General features: G+C 54.7%; 1 protein-coding gene across 1 annotated transcript in view; it reads right to left on the bottom strand.

Moving 5' to 3' along the window:
• LOC140467236 (cyclin-dependent kinase inhibitor 1-like) overlaps nt 1-8,831 on the bottom strand; it is a 20,011-nt gene extending 11,180 nt beyond the window's left edge. The window contains exon 1 of the mRNA XM_072563468.1: nt 8,721-8,831. Within this exon, the coding sequence (XP_072419569.1) occupies nt 8,721-8,723 (3 nt within the window). The 5' untranslated portion in view covers nt 8,724-8,831. The remainder of the gene's footprint in view (nt 1-8,720) is intronic.
• Nucleotides 8,832-12,394: the final 3,563 nt, after the last annotated feature.

Below are 12,394 nucleotides of genomic sequence, written 5' to 3'. Positions count from 1 at the left end.
AGAACTCTGTGGGAAGCTAGAGAAGTGATTGCTGGGCCTCTTGCTGAGATATTTGTATCATTGATAGTCACAGGTGAGGTGCCAGAAGACTGGAGGTTGGCTAATGTGGTGCCACTGTTTAAGAAGGGCGGTAAGGACAAGCCAGGGAACTATAGACCAGTGAGCCTGACCTCGGTGGTGGGCAAGTTGTTGGAGGGAATCCTGAGGGACAGGATGTACATGTATTTGGAAAGGCAAGGATTGATTATGGATAGTCAACATGGCTTTGTGCGTGGGAAATCATGTCTCACAAACTTGATTGAGGTTTTTGAAGAAGTAACAAAGAAGATTGATGAGGGCAGAGCAATAGATGTGATCTATATGGACTTCAGAATGGCGTTTGACAAGGTTCCCCATGGGAGACTGGTTAGCAAAGTAGATCTCACGGAATACAGGGAGAACTAGCCATTTGGATACAGAACTGGCTCAAAGGTAGAAGACAGAGGGTGGTGGTGGAGGGTTGTTTTTCAGACTGGAGGCCTGTGACCAGTGGAGTGCCACAAGGATCGGTGCTGGGTCCACTATTTTTTGTCATTTACATAAATGATTTGGATGCGAGCATAAGAGGTACAGTTAGTAAGTTTGCAGATGACACCAAAATTGGAGGTGTAGTGGACAGCAAAGAGGGTTACCTCAGATTACAACAGGATCTGGACCAGATGGGCCAAAGGGCTGAGAAGTGGCAGATGGAGGTTAATTCAGATAAATGCGAGGTGCTGTATTTTGGAAAAGCAAATCTTAGCAGGACTTATACACTTAATGGTAAGGTCTTAGGGAGTGTTGCTGAACAAAGGGACCTTGGAGTGCAAGTTCATAGCTCCTTGAAAGTGGAGTCACAGGTAGATAGGATAGTGAAGAAGGCATTTGGTATGCTTTACTTTATTGGTCAGAGTATTGAGTACAAGAGTTGGGAGGTCATGTTGGGCTGTACAGGATATTGGTTAGGCCACTGTTGGAATATTGCATGCAATTCTGGTCTCCTTCCTATCGGAAAGATGTTGTGAATCTTGAAAGGGTTCAGAAAAGATTTACAAGGATGTTGCCAGGCTTGGAGGATTTGCGCTATAGGGAGAGGCTGAACAGGCTGGGGCTGTTTTCCCTGGAGCGTCGGAGGCTGAGGGGTGACCTTATAGAGGTTTACAAAATTATGAAGGGCATGGATAGGGTAAATAGACAAAGTCTTTTCCCTGGGGTCGGGGAGTCCAGAACTAGAGGGCATAGATTTAGGGTGAGAGGGGAAAGATATAAAAGAGACCTAAGGAGCAACTTTTTCACACAGAGAGTGGTACGTGTATGGAATGAGCTGCCAGAGGAAGTGGTGGAGGCTGGTGCCATTGCAACATTTAAGAGGCATTTGGATGGGTATATGAATAGGAAGGGTTTGGAGGGATATGGCAGGTGGGACTAGATTGGGTTGGGATATCTGGTCGGCATGGACAGGTTGTACCGAAGGGTCTGTTTCCATGCTGTACATCTCTATGACTCTGTGTTGAAATGAGGGGAGGGGACTGTTGGGGTGAGGGGAGGGGAGTGTTGGAGTGAGGGGGGGGGGGTGTTGGAGTGAGGGGAGGGGAGTGTTGGGGTAAAGGGAGGGCAGTGTTGGCGTGAAGGGAGGGCAGTGTTGGGGTGAAGAGAGGGGGTGTTGGAGTGAAGGGGGGACGTTGAAGTGAGGGGAGGGGTGTTGGGGTGAGGGGAGGGGGTGTTGGAGTGAGGAGAGGGGGTGTTGGAGTGAGGGGAGAGGGTTATTTGAGTGAGGGGAGTGTTCAAATGAGGTGAGGGGAGTGTTGGGGTGAGGAGAGGGGCGGTTGGAGTGAGGGGAGGGGAGTGTTGGGGTGAGGGGGTTGGAGTGAAGGGAGGGGGTGTTGGAGTGAGGGGAGGGGATGTTGGAGTGAGGGGAGGCAGTGTTGGAGTGAGGGGAGGGGGGTGTTGGAGTGAGGGGGGAGTTGTAGTGAGGGGACGGATGGTGTTGGAGTGAGGGGGGTTGGAGTGAGGGGAGGGGGTGTTGGAATGAGGGAGGGGGTGTTGGAATGAGGGAGGGGGTGTTGGAATGAGGGGAGGGGGCATCGGGGTAAGGGGAGGGGGTGTTGAAGTGAGGGGAATGGGGTTGGAGTGAGGGGAGGGCAGTGTTGGGGTGAGGGGAGGGGGTGTTGGGGTGTGGGGAGGGGGGGTTGGGGTGAGGGGAGGAGTGTATTGAGTTGAGGGGAGGGGAGTGTTGGAATAAAGGGTGGGGGGTGTTGGAGTGAGGGGAGGGGGTGTTGGAGTGAGGGGAGGGGGTGTTGGAGTGAGGGGGGTGTTGGAGTGAGGGGAGAGGGTTATTGGAGTGAGGGGAGGGGGTGTTGGGGGAGGGGAGTGTTCGAGTGAGGTGAGGGGAGTGTTGAAGTGAGGGGAGGGGCTGTTTGGAGTGAGGGGAGGGGAGTGTTGGAGTGAGGGGAGGGGAGTGTTGGGGTGAGGGGAGGGGGTGTTGACTCAGGGGAGGGGGGTATTGGAGTGGGGGAGGGAAGTGTTGGGGTGAGGGGATGGAGTGAGGGAAGGGGTATTGTGGTGAGGGGAGGGGGGTGTTGGAGTGAGGGGTTTGGCGTAAGAGGAAGGGGGTTGAGGTGAGGCGAGGGGGGTGTTGTAGTGAGTAGAGGGGAGTGTTGGAGTGAGGAGAGGGGAGTGTTGGTCTGAGGGGAGAGGGTTATTGGAGTGAGGGGAGGGGAGTGTTCGAGTGAGGTGAGGAGAGTGTTGGGGTGAGGGAAGAGGGGATGGAGTGAGGTGAGAGGAGTGTTGGGGTGAGGGGAGGGGAGTGTTGGGGTGAGGGGAGGGGAGTGTTGGGGTGAGGGGAGGGGAGTGTTGAAGTGAGGTGAGGGGAGTGTTGAAGTGAGGTGAGGGGAGTGTTGGGGTGAGGGGAGGGGAGTGTTGAAGTGAGGTGAGGGGAGTGTTGGTGTGAGGTGAGGGAGTGTTAGAGTAAGGGGAGGGGGGTGTTAACTGAGGGGAGGGGGGTGTTAACTGAGGGGAGGGGGGTGTTAGCTGAGGGGAGGGGGGTGTTGGGGTGAGGCAAGGAGAGTGTTGGAGTGAGGGGAGGGGAGTGTTGGAGTGAGGGGAGGAGAGTATTGGGGTGAGGGGAGGGGAGTGTTAAGGTGAGGGGAGGGGGGTTGGAGTGAGGTGAGGGGAGTGTTGGGGTGAGGGGAGGGAAGTGTTGGGGTGAGGTGAGGGGAGTGTTGGAGTGAGGTGAGAGGAGTGTTGGAGTGAGGTGAGAGGAGTGTTGGAGTGAGGGGGGAGTGTTGGGGTGAGGGGAGGGGGCTGTTGAGGTGAGGGGATGGGGGTGTTGGGGTGAGGGGAGGAGGGTGTTCGAGTGAGGTGAGGGGAGTGTTGGGGTAAGGGGAGGGATGGTTGGAGAGAGGGGAGGGAGGGTTGGAGTGAGGGGAGGGGGGCTTGGAGTGAGGGGAGGGGAGTGTTGGAGTGAGGGGGTGTTGGGGTGAGGGGAGGAGAGTGTTGGGGTGAGGGGTGGGGGGTGTTTGAGTGGGGTGAGGGGAGTGTTAGGGTGAGGGGAGGTGGGTTGGAGAGATGGGAGGGGAGTGTTGGAGTGAGGGGAGGGGAGTGTTGGAGTGGGGGAGGGGAGTGTTGGAGTGGGGGGTGTTGGGGTGAGGGGAGGGGGTGTTAGGGTGAGGGGAGGGAGTGTTGAGGTGAGGGGAGGGGTTGTTAACTGAGGGCTTGGAGGTGTTGGGGTGAGGCAAGGGGTGTGTTGGGGTGAGGGGATAGGGAAGTTGGAGTGAGGGGAGGGGGATGATGAGGTGAGGGGATGGCTGTTGGGGGATGGCTGTTGGACTGAGGGGAGGGGGTGTTGAAGTGAGGGGAGGGGGGTGATGGGGTAAGGCGAGAGGAGTTTTGGGGTGAGAGGAGGGGGTGTTGGAGTGAGGGGGGTTGGAGTGGGGGAAGGGGAGGGGAGAGGGGTTTTGGGGAAGGGGAGGGAGGTGTTGGAGTGATGGGAGGGGGTTACTGGAGTGAGGGGAGGGGGTGTTGAGGGGAGGGGAGTGTTCGAGTGAGGTGAGGGGAGTGTTGGGGTGAGGGGAGAGGGGTTGGAGTGAGGGGAATAGGTGTTCAGGTGAGGGGAGGTGGGTGTTGGGGTAGGGGAGGGGGTGTTGAGGTGAGGGGAGGTGGGTGTTGGAGTGAGGGGAGTGGAGTGTTGGGGTGAGGGGAGGGGGTGTTGGAGTGAGGTGAGGGGGTGGTGGGTTGAGGGGAGGGGAGTGTTTGGGTGAGGGGAGGTGGGTTGGGGTGAGGCGAGGGGGTTGTTGGAGTGAGGGGAGGAGGGTGTTGAGGTGAGGAGAGGTGGGTTGGGGTGAGGTGAGAGGGGTGTTGGGGTGAGGGGAGGGGGGTTTTGGGGGGAGGGGAGGGGAGGGGAGTGTTGGGGTGAGGGAGGGGGGTTGTTGGGGTGAGGGGAGGAGGGTGTTGAGGTGAGGGGAGGAGGGTGTTGGGGAGGGGGAGGAAAGTGTTGGGGAGAGGGGAGGTGTTGTTGCGGTGAGGGGAGGGGATGTTGAGGTGAGCGAGGGGATTGTTGGAGTGAGGGGAGGGGGTGTTGGAGATGAGGGCGGGTTGGAGTGAGAGGAGGGGGGTGTTGGAGTGAGGGGAGGGGGGTGTTGGAGTGAGGGGAGGGGGGTGTTGGAGTGAGGGGAGGGGGGTGTTGGAGTGAGGGGAGGGGGGTGTTGGAGTGAGGGGAGGGGGGTGTTGGAGTGAGGGGAGGGGGTTTGGAGTGAGAGGAGGGGGGTGTTGTTGTGAGGGGAGGGGGGTGTTGGAGTGAGGGGAGGGGGTTTGGAGTGAGAGGAGGGGGTGTTGTGAGGGGAAGGGGGTGTTGGAGTGAGGGGAGGGGGGTGTTGGAGTGAGGGGAGGGGGGTGTTCGAGTGAGGGGAGGGGGGTGTTGGAGTGAGGGGAGGGGGGTGTTGGAGTGAGGGGAGGGGGTTTGGAGTGAGGGGAGGGGGTTTGGAGTGAGGGGAGGGGGGTGTTGGAGTGAGGGGAGGGGGTTTGGAGTGAGGGGAGGGGGTTTGGAGTGAGGGGTGGGGGGTGTTGGAGTGAGGAGAGGGGAAGTGTTGGGGTGACGGGAGGGGGGTGTTGAGGTGAGGAGAAGGGGGCGTTGGAGTGAGAGGAGGGGCGTGTTGCGGTGGGGGAGGGGAAGTGTGAATGGATGGGAGTGGTAGGAGGGAGTTGGAAGATGGGTTGTGAGGAGCGGGGTTTGGAGAGTGAGTGGGGAGTGTGTTGCGAGGGGAGGGGGTTTGGGGAGTGAGTGGGGAGTGGGTTGCGAGGGGAGGGGGTTTGGGGAGTGAGTGGGGAGTCTGTTGTGAGGGGAGGGGGTTTGGGGAGTGAGTGGGGAGTGGGTTGTGAGGGGAGGGGGTTTGGGGAGTGAGTGGGGAGTCTGTTGTGAGGGGAGGGGGTTTGGGGAGTGAGTGGGGAGTGTGTTGTGAGGGGAGTGAGTGGGGAGTGAGTGGGGAGTGTGTTGTGAGGGGAGGGGGTTTGGGGAGTGAGTGGGGAGTGTGTTGTGAGGGGAGGGGGTTTGGGGAGTGAGTGGGGAGTGGGTTGTGAGGGGAGGGGTTTAGGGAGTGAGTGGGGAGTGTGTTGTGAGGGGAGTGAGTGGGGAGTGTGTTGTGAGGGGAGGGGGTTTGGGGAGTGAGTGGGGAGTGTGTTGTGAGGGGAGGGGGTTTGGGGAGTGAGTGGGGAGTGTGTTGTGAGGGGAGGGGGTTTGGGGAGTGAGTGGGGAGTGTGTTGTGAGGGGAGGGGGTTTGGGGAGTGAGTGGGGAGTGTGTTGTGAGGGGAGGGGGTTTGGGGAGTGAGTGGGGAGTGTGTTGTGAGGGGAGGGGGTTTGGGGAGTGAGTGGGGAGTGTGTTGTGAGGGGAGGGGGTTTGGGGAGTGAGTGGGGAGTGTGTTATGAGGGGAGGGGGTTTGGGGAGTGTGTTATGAGGGGAGGGGGTTTGGGGAGTGAGTGGGGAGTGTGTTATGAGGGGAGGGGGTTTGGGGAGTGTGTTGTGAGGGGAGGGGGTTTGAAAAGTGAGTGGGGAGTGTGTTGTGAGGGGAGGGGGTTTGGGGAGTGAGTGGGGAGTGTGTTGTGAGGGGAGGGGGTTTGAAAAGTGAGTGGGGAGTGTGTTGTGAGGGGAGGGGGTTTGGGGAGTGAGTGGGGAGTGTGTTGTGAGGGGAGGGGGTTTGGGGAGTGAGCGGGGAGTGTGTTGTGAGGGGAGGGGGTTTGGAGAGTGAGTGGGGAGTGTGTTGTGAGGGGAGTGAGTGGGGAGTGTGTTGTGAGGGGAGCGAGTGGGGAGTGTGTTGTGAGGGGAGTGAGTGGGGAGTGAGTGGGGAGTGTGTTGTGAGGGGAGTGAGTGGGGAGTGAGTGGGGAGTGTGTTGTGAGGGGAGTGAGTGGGGAGTGTGTTGTGAGGGGAGCGAGTGGGGAGTGAGTGGGGAGTGTGTTGTGAGGGGAGTGAGTGGGGAGTGTGTTGTGAGGGGAGCGAGTGGGGAGTGTGTTGTGAGGGGAGCGAGTGGGGAGTGTGTTGTGAGGGGAGCGAGTGGGGAGTGTGTTGTGAGGGGAGCGAGTGGGGAGTGTGTTGTGAGGGGAGCGAGTGGGGAGTGTGTTGTGAGGGGAGCGAGTGGGGAGTGTGTTGTGAGGGGAGCGAGTGGGGAGTGTGTTGTGAGGGGAGCGAGTGGGGAGTGTGTTGTGAGGGGAGGAGGCACAGTCACGGCCCGGAGATGTCAGAGCAGTGTTTGATCCTGTGTCCAGACGGGCTGTGGTGTGCCCTGTGAGTCATCACCAAACCCCAGCTCTGCCTGGACTTGTTCAGTGACCTCAGGAACAGGAACAGACTGTTAGACTGGGGTCTGGGATTGTTAGACTGGGTCTGGGATTGTTAGACTGGGTCTGGGATTGTTAGACTGGGGTCTGGGATTGTTAGACTGGGGTCTGGGTATGTTAGACTGGGTCTGGGATTGTTAGACTGGGGTCTGGGATTGTTAGACTGGGTCTGGGATTTTTAGACTGGGGTCTGGGTATGTTAGACTGGGGTCTGGGATTGTTAGACTGGGGTCTGGGATTGTTAGACTGGGGTCTGGGATTGTTAGACTGGGGTCTGGACATGTCAGACTGGGTCTGGGATTGTTAGACTGGGTCTGGGATTGTTAGACTTGGTCTGGGATTGTTAGACTGGGTCTGGGATTGTTAGACTGGGGTCTGGGATTGTTAGACTGGGTCTGGGATTGTTAGACTGGGGTCTGGGATTGTTAGACAGGGTCTGGGATTGTTAGACTGGGGTCTGGGATTGTTAGACTGGGTCTGGGATTGTTAGACTGGGGTCTGGGATTGTTAGACTGGGTCTGGGATTGTTAGACTGGGGTCTGGGATTGTTAGACTGGGGTCTGGGATTGTTAGACTGGGGTCTGGGATTGTTAGACAGGGTCTGGGATTGTTAGACTGGGGTCTGGGATTGTTAGACTGGGTCTGGGATTGTTAGACTGGGGTCTGGGATTGTTAGACTGGGTCTGGGATTGTTAGACTGGGGTCTGGGATTGTTAGACTGGGTCTGGGATTGTTAGACTGGGTCTGGGATTGTTAGACTGGGGTCTGGGATTGTTAGACTGGGTCTGGGATTGTTAGACTGGGGTCTGGGATTGTTAGACTGGGTCTGGGATTGTTAGACTGGGGTCTGGTATATTAGACCTTCGCTGCTCGTTGGATGCTGCCTGAACTGCTGTGCTCTTCCAGCACCACTAATCCAGTATTTGGTTTTCAGCATCTGCAGTCATTGTTTTTACCTTGGGCTCTGGACATGTCAGACTGGGGTCTGGGATTGTTAGACTGGGTCTGGGATTGTTAGACTGGGTCTGGGATTGTTAGACTGGGTCTGGGTATGTTAGACTGGGGTCTGGGATTGTTAGACTGGGGTCTGGGATTGTTAGACTGGGTCTGGGATTGTTAGACTGGGGTCTGGGATTGTTAGACTGGGTCTGGGATTGTTAGACTGGGGTCTGGGATTGTTAGACTGGGTCTGGGATTGTTAGACTGGGGTCTGGGATTGTTAGACTGGGGTCTGGGATTGTTAGACTGGGGTCTGGGTATGTTAGACTGGGGTCTGGGATTGTTAGACTGGGTCTGGGATTGTTAGACTGGGGTCTGGGATTGTTAGACTGGGTCTGGGATTGTTAGACTGGGGTCTGGGATTGTTAGACTGGGTCTGGGATTGTTAGACTGGGTCTGGGTATGTTAGACTGGGGTCTGGGATTGTTAGACTGGGGTCTGGGTATGTTAGACTGGGTCTGGGATTGTTAGACTGGGGTCTGGGATTGTTAGACTGGGTCTGGGATTGTTAGACTGGGGTCTGGGATTGTTATACTGAGGCTGGGCATGTTATACTGAGGCTGGGCATGTTATACTGAGTGGAGTTCCTGTACAGCTGACTGAGGGTCAGACTCGGTGTTTGTATGGACCCAGCCTGATCGTGAGAGGGAAAGGACCTGGACATTTCACCGGAGCAGGACCCTGGGATCGAACTGGGACCCTGGGCAGAAGATGGCTTGTCCCAGTCAGGGACATATATTAAAAACAAAATTGTAGCCTTTAAACCCAAACTGCATTTTACTAAAAGCACTCTGTTTAACCGGAATGATAGAAGCGGGGAGGAAATAAAACAGCACAAAATTAGCCCGTGTCCTTGTTCCCTTGAAATACACTCACCATTCCCACTTGGAGATTCTGCTTGCAATCCTGATCCAGTCTGTGAGGGTCCCGGCCGCAGCCTGATGCCAAGTTGTGTCCGAAGCCGGGTTTACTGACTGACGGAGCTGTCAATCCCTTGCTGCTGAATGAAGTTTGCTGAATAATTGCTGCCGGTCAGATGGGAGGCTGAACTCCGCCCCACAACCAGATCAGCTGGAGATTGAGAGAGGGCGAGAACAGCACCAGGAACAGACTGGGCTGCCCTTGGAACACGCCCAGCCTCACACGCTCACTTCTGATTTTACCAAATCACTTAACAGCCTTAGTGTAAAATGTTACATGTTGTGGTGTAAAGGCTAATTTCCAACAGCCTTTCCAAAAACAAATTGTGCAATACTGGTTCTCGAACATACTGATCTGGCAAACCATCTCTTACCCACAAGAGAAGGAGCAAAATTTGATTTAGGGGACTCTCTAGTTAGAGGGACGGACAGGCAGTTCTGTGGACATGGGCGAGACTCTCGGATGGTTCGTTGCCTCCCGGGTGCCAGGGTCCAAGACGTCTCGGACCGTGTCTTCAGAATCCTTAAGGGGGAGGGTGTGCAGCCAGAAGTCGTGGTACACATTGGCACCAACGACATAGGTAGGAAGAGGAGTGGGGAGGTCATTCAAGAGCTCAGGGAGTTAGGCTGGAAGCTAAAAGCTAGGACAGACAGAGTCGTCATCTCTGGGTTGTTGCCGGTGCCACGTGACAGTGAGGCAAGGAATAGGGAGAGAGTGCAGTTGAACATGTGGCTGCAAGGATGGTGTAGGAGGGAGGGCTTCAGATATTTGGACAATTGGACTGCATTCTGGGGAAGGTGGGACCTGTACAAACAGGACGGGTTGCACCTGAACCAGAAGGGCACCTATATCCTGGGGGGTAGGTTTGCTAGCACTCTTCGGGGGGGTTTAAACTAATTTGGCAGGGGGATGGGATCCGGACTTGTAGTCCAGCAAGTAAGCTAGCTGTGTGTCAGGATGTCCAAGACTGTAGGGAGGCTGTGGAGAAGGTAGCACTGACAGGGAATACTTGCGGACACAGAGATGGGCTCAAGTGCGTATACTTCAACGCAAGGAGTATCAGAAATAAGGTGGGTGAACTGAAGGCGTGGATCGGTACCTGGGACTACGATGTTGTGGCCATCACGGAAACATGGGTAGATGAGGGACAGGAATGGCTGTTGGAGGTTCCTGGTTACAGATGTTTCAGTAAGATTAGGGAGGGTGGTAAAAAAGGAGGGGGGGTGGCATTGCTAATTAGAAATGGTATAACGGCTGCAGAAAGGCAGTTTGAGGGGGATCTGCCTCTGGAGGTAGTATGGGCTGAAGTCAGAAATAGGAAAGGTGCAGTCACCTTGTTGGGTGTTTACTATAGGCCCCCCAATAGCAGCAGAGATGTGGAGAAACAGATTGGGAAACAGATTTTGGAAAGGTGCAGAATCCACAGGGTCGTAGTCATGGGCGACTTCAACTTCCCAAATATTGATTGGAAGCTCTTTAGATCAAGTAGATTGGATGGGGCGGTGTTTGTGCAGTGTGTCCAGGAAGCTTTTCTAACGCAGTATGTAGATTGTCCAACCAGAGGGGAGGCCATATTGGATTTGGTACTCGGTAATGAACCGGGACAAGTGGTGGGCTTGTTAGTGGGTGAACATTTTGGTGATGGTGACCACAATTCTGTGACTTTCACCTTGGTTATGGAGAGAGATAGGTGCGCACAACAAGGTAGATTTTATAATTGGGGGAAGGGAAATTACGATGCTGTAAGACAGGATTTGAGGAGCATATGTTGGGAGCAAAGGCCGTCAGGGAAGGATGTGGTGGAAATGTGGAACTTTTTCAAAGAGCAGATACGACGTGTCCTTGATATGTATGTACCTGTCAGGCAGGAAAGAAATGGTCGTGTGAGGGAGCCTTGGCTGACGAGGGAGGTTGAATGTCTAGTAAAGAGGAAGAAGGAGGCTTACATAAGGTTGAGGAAACAGGGTTCAGACAGAGCAGTGGAGGGATACAGGATAGCCAGAAGGGACCTGATGAAAGGGATTAGGAGAGCTAAGAGAGGGCATGAAAAATCCTTGGCGGATAGGATCAAGGATAACCCCAAGGCATTTTATGCGTATGTGAGAAACCTGAGAATGATGAGAACGAGGGTAGGTCCGATCAAGGACAGTGGTGGGAGACTGTGTATTGAGTCGGAAGAGATAGGAGAGGTCTTGAACAAGTACTTCTCTTCAGTATTTACGAATGAGAGGGGCTGTATTGTTGAAGAGGAGAGTGTGAAACGGACTGGTAAGCTAGAAGAGATACCTGTTAGGAAGGAAGATGTGTTGGACATTTTGAACAACTTGAGGATAGACAAGTCCCCCGGGCCTGACGGGATATATCCTAGGATTATGTGGGAAGCAAGAGAGGAAATTGCAGTACCGTTGACAATGATCTTCTCGTCTTCACTGGCAACGGGGGTGGTACCAGGGGACTGGAGAGTAGCGAATGTTGTGCCCCTGTTCAAAAAAGGGAATAGGGATAACCCCGGGAATTACAGGCCAGTTAGTCTTACTTCTGTGGTAGGCAAAGTAATGGAAAGGGTACTGAGGGATAGGATTTACGAGTATCTGGAAAGACACTGCTTGATTAGGGACAGCCAGCACAGATTTGTGAAGGGTAGGTCTTGCCTTACAAGTCTTATTGAATTCTTCGAGGAGGTGACCAAGCATGTGGATGAGGGTAGAGCAGTGGATGTAGTGTACATGGATTTTAGTAAGGCATTTGATAAGGTTCCCCATGGTAGGCCTATGCGGAAAGTCAGGAGGCATGGGATAGAGGGAAATTTGGCCAATTGGATAGAAAACTGGCTAACCGGTCGAAGTCAGAGAGTGGTGGTAGATGGTAAATATTCAGCCTGGAGCCCAGTTACAAGTGGAGTTCCGCAGGGATCAGTTCTGGGTCCTCTGCTGTTTGTAATTTTTATTAATGACTTAGATGAGGGAGTCGAAGGGTGGGTCAGTAAATTTGCAGATGATACGAAGATAGGTGGAGTTGTGGACAGTGAGGAGGGCTGTTGTCGGCTGCAGAGGGACTTAGATATGATGCAGAGCTGGGCTGAGGAGTGGCAGATGGAGTTCAACCCTGCCAAGTGTGAGGTTGTCCATTTTGGAAGAACAAATAAGAATGCGGAATACAGGGTTAATGGTAGGGTTCTCAGTCAGGTGGAGGAACAGAGGGATCTTGGGGTCTATGTACATAGATCTTTGAAGGTTGCCACTCAGGTGGATAGAGTTTGTAAGAAGGCCTATGGAGTATTATCGTTCATTAGCAGAGGGATTGAATTCAAGAGTCGTGAAGTGATGTTGCAGCTGTACAGGACTTTGGTTAGGCCACAGTTGGAGTACTGTGTGCAGTTCTGGTCGCCTCACTTTAGGAAAGATGTGGAAGCTTTGGAGAGGGTGCAGAGAAGATTTACCAGGATGTTGCCTGGAATGGAGAGTAGGTCGTACGAGGATAGGTTGAGAGTTCTCGGCCTTTTCTCGTTGGAACGGCGAAGGATGAGGGGTGACTTGATAGAGGAATAGATGATCAGAGATGATCAGAGGAATAGATAGAGTAGACAGTCAGAAACTTTTTCCCCGGGTACAACAGAGTGTTACAAGGGG

The sequence above is a fragment of the Chiloscyllium punctatum genome, chromosome 45 (assembly GCF_047496795.1).
Source record: "Chiloscyllium punctatum isolate Juve2018m chromosome 45, sChiPun1.3, whole genome shotgun sequence".
Taxonomy (NCBI): domain Eukaryota; kingdom Metazoa; phylum Chordata; class Chondrichthyes; order Orectolobiformes; family Hemiscylliidae; genus Chiloscyllium; species Chiloscyllium punctatum.
The sequence above is the reverse complement of the archived record's forward strand: the minus strand, read 5'-3'. Positions and strand labels throughout refer to the sequence as shown.